General features: G+C 39.0%; 1 protein-coding gene across 1 annotated transcript in view; it reads right to left on the bottom strand.

Moving 5' to 3' along the window:
- Positions 1 to 17,742, bottom strand: part of dkk2 (dickkopf WNT signaling pathway inhibitor 2) — a 43,932-nt gene extending 26,190 nt beyond the window's left edge. The window contains exon 1 of the mRNA XM_074697663.1: positions 17,697 to 17,742. Within this exon, the coding sequence (XP_074553764.1) occupies positions 17,697 to 17,737 (41 nt within the window). The 5' untranslated portion in view covers positions 17,738 to 17,742. The remainder of the gene's footprint in view (positions 1 to 17,696) is intronic.
- Positions 17,743 to 22,953: the final 5,211 nt, after the last annotated feature.

Below are 22,953 nucleotides of genomic sequence, written 5' to 3'. Positions count from 1 at the left end.
CTAAGAATTCAGAACTTTTCTGGGAAATCTAACTTGACAGTTTAACTTTAAAAAGTACCTGAAAACAAAATAAAAATGCATCTTATCACCCGAGGTTAGTGCTTCAATGTAATGAAAGCCACATGTTAAAGCTTCATCTTATTTATATTGTGTATTTTAATGCTCAAACTGTTAACTCTAACTAACAGAACATCCTGAGAAAGAATCACTAGTGATCAAAGGGGATTTTTCAGTGCTGTCGTTGTTGGAATGTACACATTTATTTTCATATGTAAATGAGGCATAAGTGAGCCTTCTGTATCAGTTAGCTTTTTACAAATCTGGGGCTGAGGAGCCCAAATTAACTTCTTACGAGGGAACAAGATGGTAGTCTTTAACCTTAGCTGGCAAAGTGTAGTCAGAGGTCAAAAGTTTTGATCAGTGCTTCAATTATCATTTTCAATTTTTAAAGAGCAGGCCCAAGGACGCTGTATCTCAAGAATCCATATCTCAGCTATTTACAAAGTATAGCAATCACTCATCCATCCATCTGTTATTTTTACCTTTTTTTTTTCCTTTGGGTCTTGGGGAGCTGAAGCAAGGTTCAGGTCCTCAGTCTGTCACATGGACCAATCAGTCAACAATTTAACACCTTTCATCCAGATCAAATGAAGTACTTATGAAAGGTTCAAAGGCTCAGAGCAAGAAACTGGCCTCTGTATTAAATGTACTGAGACTCATCTCAACTCAAGCCAAAAAGCAAGAAACCCAGGTGTTTCATTTGATTCTGATTTTAATTTTAAACCACGTTTTTTTCTGGAACCTTTATCCTTTCGATTTGCTTTAAACTTTAATTTGTTGATACCCTGACTTGTTTTTAACTTTTAAAATACATGTACAGTATGTCATTGCTTTGTGTGTGCATAAGTCTTTAAACCATTCATTTTTAGATATGTTTGCCATTGTTTTAACTATTTTATTGCATTTTTTCCATTTGAAAGATGGGATATAAGCTAAAGTTGTTTGATTTATTAAAATCCAGTCACAGTGCTTTTTAATGATTAAACTGAAGGAATAAAGGTTTACATTAGTTTTACAGCTGAAGACACATTTTAAATCAGTATTGCCCAATACAAAAGTTCACTTCATGACCACAAACATCTGACCGTCAAATGTTTTGTGTTCAGCGCAGGGTGCTGAGATGTGTTGGTCAGAGTTTGAATATTTCTGGTTTGGAAAAGTGTGAAGATATTGTGACGTCAGCTAAACTCTGTGGCCTTCCCATCATAAAGGGATCACTCATCTCTGAACATCTGGGCTTCTTCATTACAGAAGGACAAACTTTCTGCCAGCATTCAGTCAACAACAACAGGACATTTATTTTGACCGCATCCTGTTTTCTCAGGGACACACTCACACGCAGGTTTTATGTGTACAAGTCCAAAATCACTTGAGTCCCGTCATGCTTTGGTCATGAGAATGTTTCCACTGAGGAAAGCTGGACATGTGGATGATTCAATACACATTTGTGAAACAGAATTAACAGTTAGTTACAACTTTACACTCAACCAAAAAAAAATATTCTAACAGACCTCTCTTTTAGCCTATAGAGCAGAAATTATTGAATGTGGGGGAAAAGTCATAACAATTAAAAGTTAAGAGAACTACACACAGATGATCATGAAACCTGTGAACACAAGCGCCCTCTGTTGTTTGCTCTGTACCCGTTCCTCCTGGGGGTATCTTCTCAGAGACCTTCCAGGATGTCTCCCAACATTGCTGTGTGGATGACATTCAGTTGTCCATCCTACTTAACCTTGTGAGCTGTATAAACACTTGCATGGCAGGTGATTTTCCCTGGTTGAACACACAAAACAGATTGTTTCTTTTTTTACAGATCAAAAAAACAAACTAGACTCAGGATTGTTGTGTGCTGCACTGAGCCAAAGACGAATCATCATGGTTCTGTTTCACACTGTAACCCTGTTTTCACATCTTGTCAACAAATACTTAAACTGGTTACATTAAATGGTGACAGCATGTCCCTGGTTGGATTGTGTTTTAATCTATGGGATATGAAATGAAATGAAATGAACATGAATGAAATTAAATGAATGAAATGAAATGAAAAATACTTTATTCATCCCAAAGGGAAAGCTCATTCCTTAACTTAAAATTAAGATAAATAGTGGAAGGGCCTGTATGTTTTGTTAGGAAACATTTTGGGTACCAAATGTAATCATATGTACTGTTTTTCTGTAATGAGTATGGCTAATAGCCAGATTTGTTGAATTGGTTGTGTTTCCTGTTATTTATTGTGACATAGCAGTGTAGCTCCATTCCAACATCTCAGCTATTAAACTATTAGAGTTCAATACAGAGACAATGCATGAAAAGAAACCATGAAAATATTAAACAAAATATATTGGCTATCAAAACAGGGGTGTTCTGAGTAGGAATATGTTACTTTGCAAGATTTTTCCCAGCTACTTTTTTGAAAAAGATCTTTAAAATCTTACAAAACTGAGCAGTTGAAAGCCAATATATCCTCATGTCACTGTGGAGTCTAACTGTGCTCCTTGGGCTTCAGTGAGTCAGCCACATGTGCAGTGGCATAGCTATAAATTGTGCTTCCTCTGAAGGACTGTTCTCACTGGACACCTATTCTTCCTAATAAAATAATCCTACTGGAATTTTTCTCCACCCCTGGGCCTCTCAAATTGTCACAACCTTTCACCTCTCTGGCTTCAGCAATATCTCACAGGCACCAGGCTTAACCTCTTCGACAACCTTAGGACGCCTTTTAGACCACAGCGGCATGTCTGACATGCATACATCACGGAGCAACTGAGAAGAGAAAGGTGTGGGTGTTTTTTATTACTGTCATCCGTCCTGGTCCTTCGTGTTTTCATTGGTTTGATGTGATGGGACCAGATGTCTCTAGGTGTTAACTTTGACCTGGAGAAACTTGTTTTGTCTTTATCCCACTAGAAGAAAAAACTTTAAAGGGAGGGAGAAAATGAAGCACATTCCTGGGGTATGTTTCCAATTTTTCTACAGTTAAGTTCAACTGAAGCAATTTGTATGCAAACAGTGATAACTCAAACCTGGCAACTTTTGAAAGAGCATCTTTCAAGGAGGGCGTCCTTTCATGTTTCCACAGAAAATGACTTTATGCTAAGCACCTCGAGATATTTCAGGTTGAAAATAAAGGACACGGCTCTTTTTTTCTGAGTCGCCCATGTAATTTGTTGAGGGCTCATCATGATCTCATCATCCAGAAATGATGTTTTATGACCCTGTGGCAAGGTGCATGATCTCCACCTACAATACTAAGTCCCAGGCTCCTCAGTGCTGCATGGAGCAGTGCTGCTCTTCACAGCACATCTATGGCATTTTGCACCCTTTTCTTCAGCTCACTTTCCTACCAAACACTGGGCTTATTACCTCAGAAGCAACAAGAGACAAGTAACAGGAGTACTCAAGATGAATATTTTCATAAACACATGAAAAAGAACCAGTAGCTACAAAGAGGCTATCATCACAATTCACTGTTCACATACAGCGCCGTTTAACTGCTGCCTCAATGAAAATTACAAGCTCTGGATGATAGAAGCAGCTTTTTCAAGAGTCCCACAGAAATGTTTAGTTGAGGGGATCCACACAGTTCATTGCATTTCATCTTCATCTGTTTTTGGAGGGGATTTGTTGTTCACTGCTGTTTCCACAGAGTGAAAGTCTTTGCAGTGACCAAAGAAACACCAACAGCCTCCTCAGTTTTGTTGTCTTTGTCTTTGATTTAGTTCCTCATCTGTGTTTTCTGGTTCACATAAATCCTCTCTCCAATAAATAACATCAAGTACTGCTTACTTGGAACATCAAATAAATGATGGAGGAAACTTAATGCCAGTGGATTACATTTGGATTACTAACATTTGACTTAACCATTTAACCAGAAACACAGTTTTTTACTTATCCGGACAAAAGGCTTTTTGGGCATCCATGGAAACCTCCTGTTTATGACAGTACATAAATGTAGTGCTTCATTCTCTTAAAACCCAAAGTCTTTAAACATAATCCTTCACATTTTAAATGGCTATGATGGGACAAATTAGTACCACAGGAGCTATTTCTTAGCAGTCATAGTTTGTTAGAAAATGAAAGAATGCTTTCAGTACCAAATGAAACTAGACAATAGCTGAGAGTGCAGTGAGTAGATCCTTTTTTTTATTTTCCAGGATAAAGTGCAATAAAGGATCCAGTTAATTGACATTACTGCAGCTGGAGCCTGAGTTTCATGACTTCATTGCTTTTCATGTAAAGTTAGTAGTGTGTACTTTTAATTTTCAAATTGTGTAAAATGTTACAATTACGAACATTAAAGGTCCCATATGATGCCCCTTTTCTGCAGTTTAATATGGATCATTGATGTCTTTATGAAATGGTAGTAACATGTTTTGGTCCAAAAAGGCAATAAATCAAGCACAGCAGCATTGTTTCCAGGCTCTCATAGCCCCTCTGTTCAGAACAGTCTGATTTAATGGGCGTGGCCTTCATATGTAAATAAGCCACCGCTGATACTGCCCCGCTCTCTTGCGTCACTGAGAGCGGCGCCACGAGCTCCGAGTGCACAATGTTAAGAAAACAGCGAAGCTCGTTTACCGTAACTTTACAGGCTAAACCAACAGGCTAACTGCAGCTTAAGTTAGCATCCTGAAGCTAACACGGAGACAGAGACAGACACTGAGGAAAAGCTCTTACATCTGCTCCATAGCACACAGCATTTAAAATACTCACATTTCCAGGGTCCGAGGTTTGTTGGGGGATGGTTGGTAATGTGCCTGGATTCAGGACCAGTCTATTTGCTAGCCCTCTGTTGTACTGTCCAAAGTTGGAAAAGCAGTCGGCTGTGAAGTGACTTGCACACACATGCACAGTTTTACTGAGCGTAGCTGGCACATTTCCTTGATAAATTAACTCTAGCACTTAGTCTTGTCTTATTCCGAGATGGGAAGCTTGTGCATGGAAATATGTGGCTGTTTACAGCCAAAAACAGAGCAGTGATGGCTCTTCAACTTTGGCATTCTCCTCCCCTCCAGCAGCGGGGAGAGGAGTGGGCGGGAAGGGGGTTCAGGGGTATCTTCTCCGGTGGACCAATCAAGTCAGACTTGCTCCTGATTAGTCAAAAAAGGGAATCGCTGACGGCAAATCCCAATTCCAAACAGCTTGTTTTAGATCAGGATTTCACATTCACAAGCACTACTAAGAACGGGTTTTGTCATTAAATATCACATTTTGTGGGCTGGGAGGAAAGCCAAAGACCCACAAATTTTACTAAAAGACTCAATAAAGTCATTTGTGCATAATATGGGACCTTTAAAAGGACCTGTTACTCATTTTATTTCACCAAATATCCAACAACTGTATCCGATTAATCAGCTGACTCAGCTGATGAGGTTATGCCTACGTCAACTCAAAGCATTTGCGACAGCAGTTGATGAACATGGTCTGCGGGAGCTGTCCTTGACACACTAGTGATATTTTTCCCTCCTTGAAGTAGAGAACAAGAATATGCTGGTGAGTTGTAGTGTGTGCTGAAAGATAAACTCTGAGAAAGTAATAAGAAAGTAGAAAGTAGTCATACCACAAACTGCAAGTGATGGAAGACTAAACAGACTGTTTGCAAGGTCTGTGGTCAAAGACATGATTCCCATATCATTTGTCTAGTCCGCTAGTTTGATTGAACTCATTAGAGAGATGAGAGCAGATACACAAATAAGAGAATAAAGCTGTTTGCTAGGCTTTTAAGTACTTTCATATTGCATTGCTGTTTTAGAAGTCGTAACTTAGCATAGTTTAACCAGTTTTCAGTTTTCAGTATCTTTCTTAACTCTGGATTTGTCCATGTTTACTAAGCCATTATAACAAAGCTTTGTACAGATAAACAGGAATGTGCTAGCAGTTATTAAACACTCTAGAGGCTAATCCCCATGCAGGTAACTGAAATAGCAACAGGTCAGCTTTAGATACAAGTGTTTCAATTATTTATGTTGAGTGGTACGTTTATTCTAAAAGAGCTCACATGGTCTGAACTCATATGTAGTATTTTAGGGTTTATAAAACTTAAAAGGACTAAATATCCATTAAATTTAAAAGTTAAAGTTGAAGAGATAAAAGGAGTGGAAGTTGAGGGAGTACAACTTTTACAGGGCTCTGAGTCAGAATCACAAGAATTTTAAGAGAATAAGCTTGTGTTGCAAGATACGGGGAGGTTCTGTTTGGTCCCTTGCAGCCTCTGTATCTGAACGTGTGTTGAGAGGTTTCTGTTTTCACTTGTGAAAGTCAAAGCCAAAGCTCTTGTTGCCTCCAGGAACGCCACTGGTTTCAAACAATGTGTCACTTACAAAAAGGCCCGAGGAGAGAATTAAACCAGAGATAAAAGATGAAAGAGGCCGTTGGCTCCAGCTTGATAAATAAGATCCACGTGCAAGCTGGGAAGCTATGACAACTATGACTACACAAACGTGTGTGACTACATGTGTGAATCCAATATGTGCCGTTAATAGATGCCAGGCACTCAGGCTCTCTCACGTAGAAGAGCAATAAAGTGTACAAGACCTGATGGTTGACCTTTCCAAACGTGGAAATATGCCAGCAGAGCACAGATGATGGTGCAGTACTGAAGGTTAGTTAAAGTCATAAAAGACAGCTTCTGTGACTGCATGGGATGACGCCACAACATGGGGAGTGATGTGAAGCAGAGCCACGTGGGGCAGACATATTTACATAGCAGATGTTAGACTTCATGGAGGTCTGCTACTTGAAAAGAAAACGGATTTACTCTAAATGCCTCAAAAATATGAGAAAAAAAGTCTGAAAAGCACAAAGTCTGACCAAATGAAACAGAAATGGTTTTCAGCCAGATCAACACAGCCCTGTCAAAGACATTTTCTTTTTAGGGATTATGTTGTGAACAAACTGTTGTCCTCAGCAATATCTGGTAAAATCTCAGCTGGCCCCTTTTTGTGGTGCACAACCACATTTGTCATGGTGTTTATGACAAAACACTAAAAGGATCTTGGGAATTTCTGAGAAGCAAGTTGACCCATCTCTTCCCCAGGGAGTTATTGGGGGAGGATATGATGCATGGACGGTGCGTGTGTTGCTACTTGCTCGCCCTGCAGAGGGGTAGATATGGACTCAAACCTGAGAGAAGGGAATAAGAACTTTATTTATGGTCAATCTGTGGACGCACAAAAGTGGAATTGAGGTCACTGGTAGTTAAAAAAAAAATCTACTTTGACTTTGTTTCAAAGAATAAACAAACCAAAGAGGGAAAGTTCTATGTGAAATAAAATCTACAGCTTAGCGTTCTTTGTTTTGACTAGGCAGGAAAATATGGCCTTGTAAATTTTAAAAACGATCCCTCTTGTAACTGAAAGATGCCACTTGATTAAAAGATAACAAAGGATCAACTCCAGTCTCAGATTGGTTTTACAACATAGAATAAAAGTTTTCCAATTTCCTGTTTACATAATGGTTATACCATGAAAAACTCAAGTGGTAAAATCTTTTCAGGGCTCAGGCCTGATCTCGCCTTACGTCTGCGGCATTGCTTCCCAGACTGCAACAGTTCAAAAGGGCCAATGTTTGGAGTCTTCAGTCTGCTGTGGTCCTGTACCACTCGTTGAAAACGTCTTCTGTGCAGGGAAGTGTACGAGATCAGCCGACTGTTCGCTGTCTGCATGCCGCTTTCTCAGAAATTCAAAAGGTGTCTGTTTGTGCATTTAAATCTAAATCTAAAGCTCAAGCCCATCAGTAACTTTCAAAAATAAAATAAAATTTAATTGGCTGTATGATTCTGGTGGAATTAAGAGACTGCAGTTTCTAGATCTTCATCCATAATGAAAATCATGAATTTTTCAGAAGCATACTTTTGCCTTTGCCAGTCAAAGACGGTTAAGTCAAAGAATAAAATAGACCATAAGAAAAAATGTTGAACAACACAAAGAAGCTTGGTTTCAAAGAAATGCCAGCCCTGTCTTTGTGTAAAATATTACCTTTGTGTTGTCATGCCACATCCTCATAACTCATGTTTTAAACCCATTTGGAAGTTTATACAAGTGGGAAGAAAACATGCTGTGAACCTTGTACTTCTAAAGCTTTGTGGGTAGGCTTAAAGATGTACTGTCATTCAGTTTCAAAGAAAACTATTATTCTTCATTTATAAAAAGCTGACATGTGGCAGAATTGGGATTTTACTTGTCAGCAGCAACACTGGATAAATGTCATTTCTTCATTGGTATGTTGTTACTGTTGCTCACTGAATGTCATCACAGTTCATCACAATTTGACACAGCCTCCACACATGGCCTCTGAGACTGTATTTTAATTTTCTGTTTATTGACTTTTTTTTTTTTAAAGGAGCTACTCAAACACTGTGATCCATTATACTTTTTGTTCAGAAAAATGAACAATAGATAACAAAGTAAATAATATGTAACAATAACTGAATCTTACTTTACAAATTGAAATAACATAATTAAATATGTATCAATGTTATGTGATGAAGGAAAAACTTGCTTAAGTTTTTCCATGTTTTTTTTTTTTCCCAGAGTGTTCAGCAAGTCTCAGCATACTGAGCTGGCAGTTAGTTTTATCTACTTCAAACGCCTCAGCCCCTTCAGCCACCGTTTTGTCCCCCATACAATATCATGCAACTTCACCTGAACACTAGTTTCAAGTTGAATCTGAGACAAGACTGAACAGAAAAGTAGACCAAATGGTATTGTGGTGAAAACAATTCACTTAAGATAAAAGCTGTGTTTGAAAAAAAGTTGTCATGGGGAGGAACAAACCATGATCCTGGGAATCATTCAGGAACTTTGAACTTTTTTTTAATGTTTACACCATATGATATTACTGCTGTGCTTTGAGTGCAGGAGCACCACAGACAGGGTGTTTGTCTACTGGAGGTCCTTTTCCCCGGGCTAACACAGGATAATATTATAATGTTGAGGTTTAGGCTGTGACACAACTGATGACTGAAGCTCAAACTAAGCCCCGGGCAGGATACCAACCACGCAGCACTGAGAAAAGTTCAGCTTTATGGGAAAAAAATCAACAAAATGACATGCCTGAGAACTAACATCACCTTGAGAAACTAATTCAAATGTGTTTAATTGAAAGAGACCACATTAAAAAAGGAAATAAATGAGCAGTTTAGCCAGGCAACTTGAAAAGGCGCTGCTTTGGCTGAGTAGAACAGGCATATAGTTACTGAGGCTACACTCAGTACTGTACTGTACTAGTCACAGGGTTGATTCCTGGTTTGGTCTGAATTTGGTGAATGTCATCCCCCGTCTCTCACAGTGGAAGCTAAGACTTTTCAGATACACGTGTTTCATGATATGGCTATTGTTTAGATGGTCAGTAATAGAAATGCTCCAGTGCTAATCATGTTTGTAAGTATTGGGGTACCTACCTGCTCTGCAGTTCTATGTAACCTATGTCTAAATCTGTGTGAGGGACATCTGAGTCAGGGAACAACCTAATTGCTGTTTGGTTAACCCTATACACAGTTCTGATTTGGATCTTCCTGGGTCTGAAATAGAGTTATTATTATTTCTTGGACTATATGATTTCTGAAATGCTATTTTATCAAGTGAAAATATATGAATGATAATCCCACCGAGAATTCTCAACAGACTGCCATGTCCTTTGTCTTTATTAGCGATTCCCTTACTGGCATCTTTTTGTTGAAAAAGGCACTGACCAACTGCAGGCCCATCACAAAGCAAATGGGGAGTAACTTTTGATAATAATCTTTGTTAACTGTATTCATATTTTTGTTGATGCACCTTTCAAAACCAGTGTTACAAGTTGCAGTGCAGACAAATGTTAAAAAGGAAAAATACAGACAAAACAGTTAACAATAAGTTAAAACAAAAAGAATAAAATAAAATGTCAGTAACCAGTTCAACATTATGATAAAAGAAAGAAGAGGGCACAGAATTTGCCAACCTAAGATCATCTGGCAAAGAGTTCCAGAGTTTTGAACAGATTAAGCATGCAAATTCACCTTTGTTTACAATATGTGTTTCAGGAACACAAACAAGTGTTGGATATAATGTATCAGGCGGCTTATGATTCCCCAAAAATGAACACTATTGCTTAGTTTTTGGTGGACATGTAAACATGGCAACTTGTTGCTAGAATGACGTCCATACAAACTAACAAAGCTGATAATGTGTATGTTTTTTTTCTATTATACTAGTCTATTCTAAGCACCAATACATGTCAATAAACATGAACACTGCAAGCTGCTTTCCACTAATTCTGCGAAACAATTTATTTTTGGTTCCGTTGCAGATCTCCGAATTATTCACACATTCACATTTTGGTATGAGTGTTGTAATATTCCATGACTTAAATGGAGAGAAATATTAAATCTAGTTCCTGCTGTTGTATCATCAGGATGTTTTGACATAGATGCAGGGCTTTGCGTGATAAGGAAATTCAAAGTTTTAAACAAAACTCTTCTCTGGCCTCATTGTTGAAATGAGGATATGATTTTTCTCTTTGGTATTTGTGTGGTAACAGGCAGAGGCAGAATTGATCTGTGTGAACATGGCTGAATCCTGGGCCCTGGAAATGTCAGGAGTATTTATGTTGAACAGCAGAGTTCACTTGCATAAGACAGGGAACAAACCGTCTTGAGGTGGATCATTGCACGTTGGCATCTCAGCACACCACATCACAGAGTAATGACCTCCCTCGGGAGACACATTTGATACTGTTGGTGGGTGCATGTTTCCCTCCCTGTATACTGAAGATGTTTTCCAATAAGAAATGTTGTGGAAATCAACAAAGAACAGAGAAGTGTTGCACAATTCGCTGCGAGGCTGGGGCTCATTCTGAACACACATGAAGTCTTGTTTTCTGTCAGAATAAGTTCTTACAGAGGTGCTGGCAAGGATTAACTCTGTCAGTAGTAGTTTTATATTTGGTTCAAAGTTCTTGTTAACTTTATTAGAGACTCCAGTTGTCCAAATCCCTATTCAGCTGTTATCTCAAACTAATGAGGATGGAATTTGGTTTTAAATTCCTTGAAGTGCAACCTACCCTGGATTACCACTCTGAACTTTTGGCTCAAATCCCGGAAACAATGGTCAAATCCCAGTCATGCTTCTAACATTAGATCAGTATATGTCTCAGCGTGCGGCTTTGCAGAGGTTGGATGAGATGTAGATGGGAATGAGCCTTCAGTATGGAGTAGTCATTTTCTTAAGCTGAGTCCTTTTTACAAGTGTCATCAAGTTCAGATCAATCAAACAAGTTAACTAAATAACGTCACATCAGGGGCCAATAAGCTGATTGGATGCTTTTAGTGACACATGGTCCTGTTAAGGAGACTGACTTTGCTAAGTTGCCATGAAAATGCAATATGTTCCGTTGTTCTGGGTTATTTTTCACACAAGCACACAGAACCAGAAAACAGATGAGTCTGCTTGTATTTTATTTGCTTAGACAGATGCCATCAGTCCGTTTGCTGCACTTCAGACCAATCTCAGTTTGGAATAACGGCAATTTAGTGGTTTTTGAGGCATTTTTATAAACAATGAAGATAGCTGCTACCAACGTGGATCCTTCTGAGGCTACTTCTGCTTCAGCAATTTTGTGAGTGTGGGGTTAATTTGTCATGCGAAAATTAAGGGTTAGTAACCAAATCCTGTCATGTATAATGTCTGTGGATTATACTGAGCTGTTGGGATGCTGCTTTAATCACAGTAATGATTTATCGTTTCATTTCAAATCAGATTATTTTTAGGTGATTGAATCAGGTTTAGGAAACAAAAACAAAAAACAAAAAATATAAGAAAGCAGAGCTCAAGTTAAGTTAAAGGCAAAAATGTCAACTAAGGAAAACACACTTCTGTACAATGAATGTTATTTAAAAAAAATACAATTACAATTTTTACATTCTATAAGAAGATGTTTGACTTATCAAGCCCTCGAGTTATCAAGGCCTTATTTTTGGCACATAATAGATATAAGACATGTTTTCTGTTAGGTGAGTCTGGCTCTTATTGAGTCCAAAAAGACTATTCTTTTGGAGGTTGGCTCCAAAAACGTCTTGGTTTAAGAATTGGAAATCTTGACAGAATATGAGTATTTAAGTCTTACAAAAAGACATTCAATTTGAAAGAGTTGTCAATTATGTCATCCATCCACCTTCCATCTCTTATGCAGATCTGAGTTGCGGGGGCAGCACTGTCATCAGACCAAGACCAATGACCTCTGTCATCTAAAGCAGTTCAAACTTTACAGATGCATGCATGTATACCATATGTATACTATACACATACGTATCTGTCACCATTACATATTCATGGCTTAGTTGCAGGTACCACCCAAATACCAAAAAAGGCTTAGTTGTTGTGTAAGGTGTTAGCCAAAATTGATACTTTGCAAATTATTTAAAAGCTATCTTTAATTGAAAGCTGTACAAAGACAGCATATCCAAAGTAGAAACCGAAAATTTGATTGTTTAGCAAAAAATAAATGCTCATTTGGAGCATTTCAATTTTGTACAATGCCAAGTTAAACATTAAGTTTAAATTTGTTGTTTCGTTACCATGAGAATCTGTTTTTTTCAACATTTTACTCAAGGTCCAAACTTCTTTAGAATCTGGTTTGTCCAAAAAGCGTTCTCACTCAATTAGAACAGTCACAGCTAACATCATTTCTAACATCATTATAGGTTTCATGGTAATAAATGGAGAATTTCTGGGGTCTCTATCATCATACTTTTGGGTAACCACACTGAGGGTTTACCGTGACCTGGTGTTTAATTCCCAGATACAGAGGTTCATGATTTTCCAGGAAGTCACAGAGTAGTATGACTGGAATTTTAATTACAATTTTTATCAGGGTTTGCATGCAGCATGTGGAATTCAAACATGTTTGTTTCCTGTTCAGGGGGGAGCTGCAAGGGACATAATCTTCTCTGAATTACATTTGGTAGATGGATGGTTAAGTCTGTGGCCCCTGTACTACTCAGGGACCAAAATGAGTCACACAGCCTGTTGTTTGCTTTATTTGCTGCTGTTTTCCAGAGTCCATAACAGACAGTTCCCTGTAGTCAAGTCTCAGGTTCTGCTCATTTATTTGTTTGTGTTCAGAGACGTCACGATAAAGGGAAAGGGAAGCAGACACAGAGAGATCTGGGTGGATTACAGAACATCCCGTTTCATTAGCACATCTGCTGCTAAATGGCTGCTCACTGGTAGTAGAGTTGCCGTGGGTAAAAAAAAAAAACATAAAGGCTGAATTAATCAGGCTATTTAACCTCTAACCACACACTGTAGGCCTCTGTGTTGGTTCTTGTGTGTGTATGAGCACCTCCGCTTCTCTTGTTCCATGCATTGTTTCCAGAGGGGAAGGATAAGGCCCTGAGTAATTACTGCAATTTATGATCAAAGCTGGAACAATGTCCAAGACAAATACAGTCATGGCATCAGATAGCAGTACATCAGATGACACAGGGGAACTTGAGACTGCCGGAGCCAGCGGTGCCAGGGAGAGGCTGAAACCACAACACCATTTTCTTTTTTTTTATTTCTGCAGAAGGCGGCTGGAAGTCAATCACAGGTGCTCATTATGTTTTCATGTATGAGCCGACCTGCTGAACTCACTGTGAACTGCAGTGTATGATTTATGATTTGCAGAATATGATAGGGGTCAAGTTCAAATAGAAACTGGGGAGTACAAACCACCTGTCTTACAGTGTATTGGTACTTGAAATACGAGAAGAAACTGTTGAACGGATCTGAGTTTGGACATTTAAGTCTGTCTTTGAGCTTCAGTATGTCGAGTTTGGAAGGTCAGATATGAGCAACAAGTTTCTTTTTTTACATAAAAAACAAATGCTCTCAATAAAATGAATGGCTGTTCCTATTAGAGTCCTGGTGTTGTACATATTGGCTCACTGTCACAAGTGTAAAAAGGACAGAACGACTGATGTCATTAGTTCCACCTGTGCTTTTTCTACTCCCACTCATTAAAAAGTCTTTAAGAAGCAGTGGTGTTTGAGCCTGTGACTTTATTCATCTAGAGTTCCGTTATGCAGTCAGCTGGCATGCCTTACATACATTACCAGATAAACTCAAATTTTTCACTAGTCTTCTGCAGTTATTAAACTGATAAATTAGTCTTGTTTTGAAACAAAGATTTGGGGAGACTGGTGTATCTTTCTTCTGGGGGGAGATAATAAAATCTAATCTAATTGCTCTTACTCTTTTACTCTCTAACTACACAGTATTTTTGTGATCTTCAAACAATGTTTGTACATTTTCAAAATGATTCTGAAAAATCTTCTTTGAGTAATGGTCTGCCTTTCCCTTCATGGAGAATTGTGGAGTAGCACCCGAGCTCTCCTACTGACCTGACACCACTGACTGTATCACCACTTGATTTTAAGCCTTCAGACATTGAATTCTTTGGTTCAATCTAAGAATTGATATATTGTTTAAAAAACAGTGACTCAAAGTTCTGAATTTCAAGAGGCACAACTAGCTAACCAAACCATAACATGTTGATTACTAGCTTTCAAATAAGCCCATCTTTAGGACAGGTAAGCAATGCATAAAAACATACATTGTGAATAGTTCTGCTTTAGGTTTCATTAAATCTGAGCGTAAAAACAAATGATGATCAATCAATTTGGGGAGGACAGGGTTTCACTCAGACAAAAGAGAAAAAAAATCAAATCACAAATTGGTTGGAGTGACAAATATTTTCCCAAAATGGAGACTCAATTTGTTTGTCTTGTGGGTAAGCTCCCTTTGGTGACAATACATAATAAAAACATGGATTACAACAACATTGGTAAAAACACACTGGGAGCATGAAAGTCGAGAAATAAACACAGTTGTAGGTTTATGCAACCAAGAAAAATGAACACAGGTGGAGCCTGGGAAGAGCAAAGCCCCTGCTAACAGCAGCCACAGCAACAAGCAGACAGCAGAGAGTGTGAGTGTGAAGACTGTGAGTGACTCCCACATCAGTACCCTGATGATTCTGTCATTCACGTCAATACTTATTCATTTAGCGCTCGTTCATAAACTGCAAGCTAATAAAATGCTGCCAAGATAGTTCAATAAATCACAACAGTTTGTTTATTTGTTTTTGCATCAGCCTCAAGCCTTCAAACTCAATTATTTAATTTGTCCAGACAAGCTGCAAGTAATCACAACTCTCGTACTTAGTGAATCTTGCTTGGCAGGAGGTTTAACCCTCTTTGCAGCCTTTTGGAGAAATATGCACCACAAACTGGTCCCAGGTGCTGCCATGCATTGATCAATTCAGCTTCAGTGAATATGTTTGAATAACTGTGCATGTGATTCATCTGCACAACAGCTCCCTGATCCCCTCATGTCTCCTTTGCAACATGTTAACTGTAGAAAGGGCCACAACACACTCCTGCAACCAAATCTGATCTGTCCACTCCCAGGGTTGGAGGGTGTGTAATTGTTATTTGCATAGAGACTCATTTCACACAGGAATAAGCTCCAGTCATACATGTGATGAAACCTGAAAGCCATATTTAACTCTAGCTGCCCTAATGTCTTTCAAAACTTTATTAACTTTGAGCCATCACAGGGGCACTGCATTTCCCACAAGGCCAATCGCCTTTCTCCTGTGCTGGTTTCACAGAGGCTGGACATCAGTCAGAACTCAGATTTGGCTTTGCTGCCTCTGGCAGTGTTAAGGGTAACACTCCCAGGCTCAAAGTCACTCACAGTGAACCTGAAGTACTGCTGCTGCAATCAGTAATTTCAAAGCCTGAAGAGTGATCTGTTGAGTGAGCTACGAGTAGTGTACGCAACACTTTCCACTGAGTGGAACCTGTGGACACAGTTATTTTGAAATAACCAAAAGAAAAAGGTTGTCTCAGAGCAAAAACATACCAACTTTTCTGAACCATAACAACCCAGGCTGAAAAAACCTTTGAAGCCTTGTATAGAAACTGACATGGCTAGCTGAATAAAAGGGAAATCCTGCTGAATGGTCTGAAACAGGTTCAGTCAATTTAAAATTTATGCAAAAACCTCCTAAAGCAAAACAAAATTACTCCAATATTTGATCCAATCAAGTCTGATTCTGTGTTTGTTAAGGAATAAACACTACGCCAAAACGACAGAAAACAGAGGAACAGGGATGACAGCCAGTGACACAGTCAAGAGACAGAGCCATGAACTGCTTATAATAAAAATATGAGTCACAGATTGAAATGTCTTTATACTTTAATTCATAAAATGTCCCTTACACAGTGACTCTGATCTAAAGATTGGATTAATTTAGGCATAATTTAATGTAGCCTGTCTTTGTGGGCTTCAAAGACCTCAACACACACTGCACATCTACAGCATGTAAACTTTTGGGAAGAAAATGTGACTGTTTTTTTAACTGAATACTCGTTTGAAATTGCATGCCAATAAAAGGTTGACACTAATTGACATGAGAACTGTCAGAACATGACTAAAATGTGAGAAGCAAAATGGCTTTTTGCTTTTTTCGCATTACTAGAACCTAACTTGTTTCATTTTAACAATTCTGTTGCCCTTGTACACGGTTTAATCAGCACTGAATGTCTGAATAAGTGGATGCAAAACATCAACTTCTGCTTTCGACAATAACGTTTTTTGGTTTGTTTAGTTTTTGGTTATTGCCTATCAATTTCTCAAAAATAAACTAGGAGTGCTCTGTAAGCCTACTAGCTGAATTCTCGGTGTATTATTACACATCACACATTTAAGTGGCAATCATTGCTTTTCCACAAGGATTATCCAAGTTATAGAGTTAAACTACTACTACAGCAGGTTTAGTATGTTTAAAGTGATCAATCCAGTCTGGTACAGTTAAAAGAGAACAATAATCATGAAAGGTTGGGATTCAAACCATTATAACAGCCATTTACCCAAATGAAGTGCAACTCTGTCACTATTACATCATTAATTTAACACTTCATGTGACACTGACTACAGCATGGAACTCCATTTGAATCAAATACTACCCAATGGTAAAAGAGATGCTACCATTAAAACAACTGTCTAAGAAGTGGTGTGCACAGACTTTTTGAAGGGCAAGGGCAACAAACAAAAAAAGGCACATACAGCGGGTTCTTGCCTTTTAAGAGGGCAACAAGTTCATGTGTTTTCAAGGGCACTTTAGCAAGTGTTTTCCTGCCCATGAGGACAGTTTCACATGTTTAAACCAGTCAGGGGGTAGTTTAGTTTGTTTTGTCTATCAGGAGCACACAATTTGGCAACCAAGGAAAGAGACTCTGGGATATACTTGTCCACAAAATCCGCACATAGTCCCGCGTCCCTCCCAGCATGGCGGCAGCTAGCTAATGTAGCAACTCAGGGCACGGTCTAACTAGCAAACCGTACCGTGCTAAAGCGCTGCAGCCCTAAAGTACGTTTCAAATGGCCGAGGTGGCCGCAACAGTACCATGTTCAAGTACAATTCACCTCTCTGCTTTGGCAAGCTTCAGAGACGTGGGCTTCAGCACAGTTTACTTCATGTACGAGCACAAGCACGTAGACAGCGCGTGTGATCCATGACGTATGATCGGTGCGAGCACACCTCTTGACAATTATTTTAAACAAAGCAGGAGTGTTAGAGGGCTATGTCGGACCAAAAAGACTTACCATAAGTCAAAAAGTACCTGAAGTTGTAGCAGTGTCCTCATTGTGCTGACTGATAAGATCTGATGATGCGCGTTTCATGTAAACAGACGCTTCACGATGACGTAGACAGGCTATGCGCGTGTGTGATACCAGCTAAAGTCTGGAATAGTTTTCTCCGTTGGTCAGAAAACAGTCATTATCCGCATATAAGAGCGTGAAAGCTTGCTCAAAAAACTACTGTACAGCTCTGTGTTCTCAATCCTCGTTGTTTCACCTACATCATCAGGCATCTTAGCCTACTAACTTTTTGAAGTCTACACAGAGGCAGTGGCGCTTTCTCCCGGAGGCCAAGGGAAGCCATGCTTCCTCTCTTTTTTAGACTGTAGCTGTGATTTAATGAAAATATTCCTTTTTAACAGTTTCAATACTTCTTCTGTGTTTTGTCACCGTCATCTCTTCCTTATTCCTCTCCTCTAGTTATTGAGCATTTTACGATGTGTAAAACAGCGCCCTCGTACATGTTCTGTGGCGAATGCGTGGTGAAAATACGATACTGCACGCTGTTGTCCGCAAGGAAGCCAAGCAGAGTTGGCATCCCTTGGTGGAAAAAAACAAGAATGATTAACCAATCAGATGAGGCCGTGGTCTTGACACTGCTCATCTGTGATTGCCAAGACTGTGCCAAGGGAAGCCACCCTGTCTTTGGCCTCAAACCAATCAAATCACAGTATCGTCATCCTCGAGCCACTGAATGAAATCAGGGAGGTTAGCACATTAGCAGTGTGCATGAAGCGGCCGGTTGTGTGTTTAAGTGGGCGGTTGAATTAATTAATACGATGTTTAAGCTAAGTCAAGAGGACAATGTACGTGTGTGAATGAGTGAGTGAGGGTGGGAGAGCGAAAGGACGTGTGTCGGTGTTCAAAGTAAGTAAAACGAGCGCTCTCTGGGCACTCTAACAGGTCCGTTACATGAAATAGCGATACAAACGGCAAAGTAGCCTTTTATGTACCCCACTCCCTAAAAAAATACAGATAACAGGCTTTGTCTCACTTGGCTTCCTCAAAAAAAATCTCCACGCCACGCCACTGCACAGAGGTCAACATACAAAATCCCAGTAGTGACTTTTTAACCTAATTTTGAAATAGTTGAAATCTGGATGCATACTAACTTGTTATCAAACACACATTGACATGAGCTAAATTGCTCAGGTATTAATAACCTGTCTTTTTGCTGACAGAAAAACAGTTTGGGTTTATTCCAGAAATAATACAGCTGTTAGCTTACAGTCGCCTTATTTTTGGTCAATGAAGCTGACCTGAAGTTAGGGTTAGGGTTAGAACTAATTCCATAAGTCATCTCTCTCACTGTCTCATCAATTTCCTTGTGGATGTAGCATTTTAGTGTCATTATCAGCATCCTTAACAGATAAAATTGCACATAAAGCTAAAAGTTCAGAGTCAGCATCTCTTGCTCTGCTAGACAGCAACTAAGCAAATATTTTTTTAGAAATTCCTCTATTCAGGCTTTCCCATTCATGAATTATGACAAATGTTCTCAGACATGGATTTTTATAAGTGATGGTGTAAAATGAATAAGATCTTCTGAGTGAGCAAGACCCACACTTGCTCAGCCTGTAAACATTCTAATTTGTACTTTCCACTAATTCCACAGAAACATTCATTCAACCATCCTCCTACCATTGTTCATATAATAAATGACCTTTAACTCATCTGCTGTTGAGACTATCATTTTTTTATATAAGATTTTTTTTTCCTAATTTCATTTTCAATTCCAAAGTTTATCATTGTGCTGTTTCATTACCTATACTTTTAGAATAGAACATTTATGTGTCACACATATGGTTTGGTAGGAACCCCCCTTTCTTGTTGCAGATAAAAATTCTGCAAGGATCAGTTTTAGATGCCCCTGTTCTTCATTATTATGACTCCAGTGTACAAAAACATCTAAGATGCATCTGTTATATCCAGCATCTCCTATACAGATTGTTTAAATAGGTCATTTCTGGCTCCACAGGCTATAAGAGCCCCCTTGGCCTGTTTTTTTTTCCATCTATTTTTTCAACACTTGTTAGAAAAAATTAATACATCATCTTTAGTGGTGTCTTTTCAAACCTGCTATAATTTATATCTGTTGGTTTTGTGCATAACTCTGTGTTCTCTCTGTTGGTGACAGGCTCATATATACTGTTTCCTTTTTCTCAACTCTTGCATCCTGTAGATGGGACACTAACTCAGGACTGTCATGCAACGCTGTGGCTCCACGGTCCACCTTTTAGGTTTGACAGTGGATCTGTTGTATAAGAGTCTGGAATTCTTCTATCCGAGAGTCCTTCAAGGCTGCAAAACAAATTCTTTCCTTTGATGTGTTCACAAACCATCATTTGATGCATGATTTTTCTTCCTCTGTATGGGCTCTTCATATTAAGCCTCTGGCTCCTGAGGTTATGTTCGTGAGGCTGTCTAGCCTCAGTCTGGCCTGGTGCGATGACAAGAGAATCACAAAGCTGAAGGATTTATCATGCATGGTAATATAGCAGTAATAAATGTCTCCTGAATCCAAAATCAAAGGCGTGTGGGAGGAAGAAGTACAACATGTGATGGTGACATGACTAATGATTTGTGGCTATACCCCAGAAAGTGTTATGTACCATATAAACACATCAAAGAGGAAGTGTTGGTCATACATAGGAATGACTGTGCCTCTGTGAATCCTGGGAATGCCTGGTCATTTCAACATAAGCCAACAACTTTATCAAGCAGCTGTGAATAAATCTTGACCTTTATACATTCAATGAGCCCAATTTAACAATTACAAAACCATTTGAAAAACTAAGCTATGCAACACAAGAAGTCCTTACAATATGGCTATAGTTGGTAAATGCTGATTCTCATATTGATCAAGTTATGTTGTTTCAGAAATATTTGAGCAAAAAGTTTAAAGTAAGTGCAGATAGGGTGTGATATGAATCTATTACAGCTCAAGTTACTTTTTTTATTATTATTGAGGCTGTCAATGCAATGAAGTGGTCTTAAATATCCTGACTTTTAGATTCATTATTCAAACAAATGTTCCATTGCTACACTGTTGTGATCTAAAACTGTCACTTAAAGGTAGAAAACAGTGTAAACTTTGTGTGCAAGTATTTAAGATTATTCTGATAACTCAGTGATGCCCAATGATCTTGGTTAATGGGAAAGTATTTGTACTCCTCAGGAGTTCCAATTGGGTTGCTTTCTCTGATTCATACAAGTTCAGTATTTTGATAGGACAGGCCAACCTGAGGATGTTCCTCAAACCTATGTCTTCCACAGTGTGTCTTCTCACAGTGCTTTGTTGATATTTTTGTTTTGTTTGACACAAAGAGCACAATACTTTTTGACTGCACCTTCTTTTAATAGTGAAATATGCCATTCTATAACACAGTGGTATCATTATTTTTAATCACATCAGCACTTGCAAGCAGGGAGAGGCTGCAGCCTCACTGCAGAGTGCTGACAGAGACAAAATTGCATTCAGTGCAAAGAGAAATATTTGTGTTAATTTCTCTTTATCCACATTGGAATATACCATTAACCCTGACAGCCCACTATTTTAAACATCTTCACTCCCTCCATATTGAGACTGGGGCTGTATGTCCTTTCTAAATAATCAGTGTATTTCAGGATCGAGCTGCCTCTTCAAAGCGTGACAGTGCAGTATGTTAACCATATGTCAGAACCTCCTAAAAATCCATATAGGCTTCTACCAGAGCTTGTGAAATAGCATGTGACACAGCATTTTCCACTGTCATCACAAAGGTTTAGATGATCACACAAAACCATTACAGCTGATGAGCACTGACCCTACCCTGTGCACACCTCTCAGCCGTCACTGAGAAATGCAATTTTCCTTGAGTTTTAACCCTGTGCTGTACGGCTGTATTGCGTTTTGCAAAGTAAAGCCTGTTTTTATCATGAATGTCTTTGAATTCAACTCAAACCAGATGGAAGGAAATTGGAGATAAAAGCAAGTGGAGTCCGTTCTAGCTCTAAACCTTTTGGTGGTATGGGACGAGACCTTGATGATGTCATCACATGTGTGTCGTAGCTTGAATGTAAAAAAGTAGATTTGTGGAGCAAAGGCTAGTGACATCTGTATACAGTGCAAAGACCCTTTTAACGGAGACACTTTTAAGTTTTCTCTTTTGATTGTCAAACATAATTTTATGAGTTTTGAGAATTTCCTTGAAATGTCATTTTCTATAAAGAAAAATGCTATCAGGCTTAATTGTCTCCAATATATCCAAAACTCTTTGTCAGCACATTCTGTAAGCTGAAAAAAGAACTTAAAAGAAGTATTATGCTTTCTAATTTATTGATGCAGGGAGAAATACAAATTTTACACTGCTGGTTTGGTGATCTGCTGTGCACTGACTGGAAGACTTTCTAGCAAACCCTAGCCAGAAAAAAACAGATAAAGGCAATCAGTCTACAATGACCCTGATGTGTTTTTTCTTTGCGGGGATAAATCTGGCTTTCTCAATCCACGCAGAGGCTGTTTGAGCTAAACAGGACGGGGGGCTGTGCTTACAGGTGGATGAAACCATAGGTCATGTACACAGTAGTCATAACACTACAAATACTTCTGGCACCCTCAACCTTTGCTTCTGGCAGAGTGCCACACTGTAACATCAGTCTCAAAGCAGAGATCTGATTATGGTGCAACTGGCTGTAAAATAACCAGAACTAAAACACACTATGCAAGTAAGATAACATCAAGAGGTTAAGGGTGCACGCAGAAACAGACACCTGCTGTAACCAGAGAGCATTGATCTCCTCCAGACATTTAAGAGAACAGAAATCATAAACTCATTTCATCCTTTTCTGTATGAAAAAGAGCTTCTCTTTGAAGTCGCACCAAATACCCAGCTTGATTACGGTTTGAGATTGAACAAGATCTGGCGAAAGGTAGAAAAAATTGTTGTTGGCAGTTCTCTTCATTACATCTTGATGTTAGATTAGATGAAGTATCCTGGGTATTTCTAACAGAGCCACTCTTCTGTTTCTCTGTTAACCCTGTGTTTTCCACTTTCACCGCAGCACAGCATCTGGGAGCCAGCTGCAGCTCGTTGTATACAGCGTGCGAGTGTGTCTGAGTCTGATTAGGGTCACTAGAGGGTCTGTCTCATTCAATATACAGCTGATTGACCAACTGCGAGGTCACAAAAGTTCCAACAGGCAGGGTCGATGAAATCGTGGAAATTAAATTTGGAGGGTG

The sequence above is a fragment of the Halichoeres trimaculatus genome, unplaced genomic scaffold, assembly GCF_033239565.1.
Source record: "Halichoeres trimaculatus isolate MK-OKI-2021-1 unplaced genomic scaffold, fHalTri1.1 fHalTri1_scaffold_2, whole genome shotgun sequence".
In the NCBI taxonomy this organism is placed as follows: Eukaryota; Metazoa; Chordata; class Actinopteri; order Labriformes; family Labridae; genus Halichoeres; species Halichoeres trimaculatus.
Note: the sequence above shows the minus strand (reverse complement) of the source record. Positions and strands in the feature narration are given on the sequence as shown.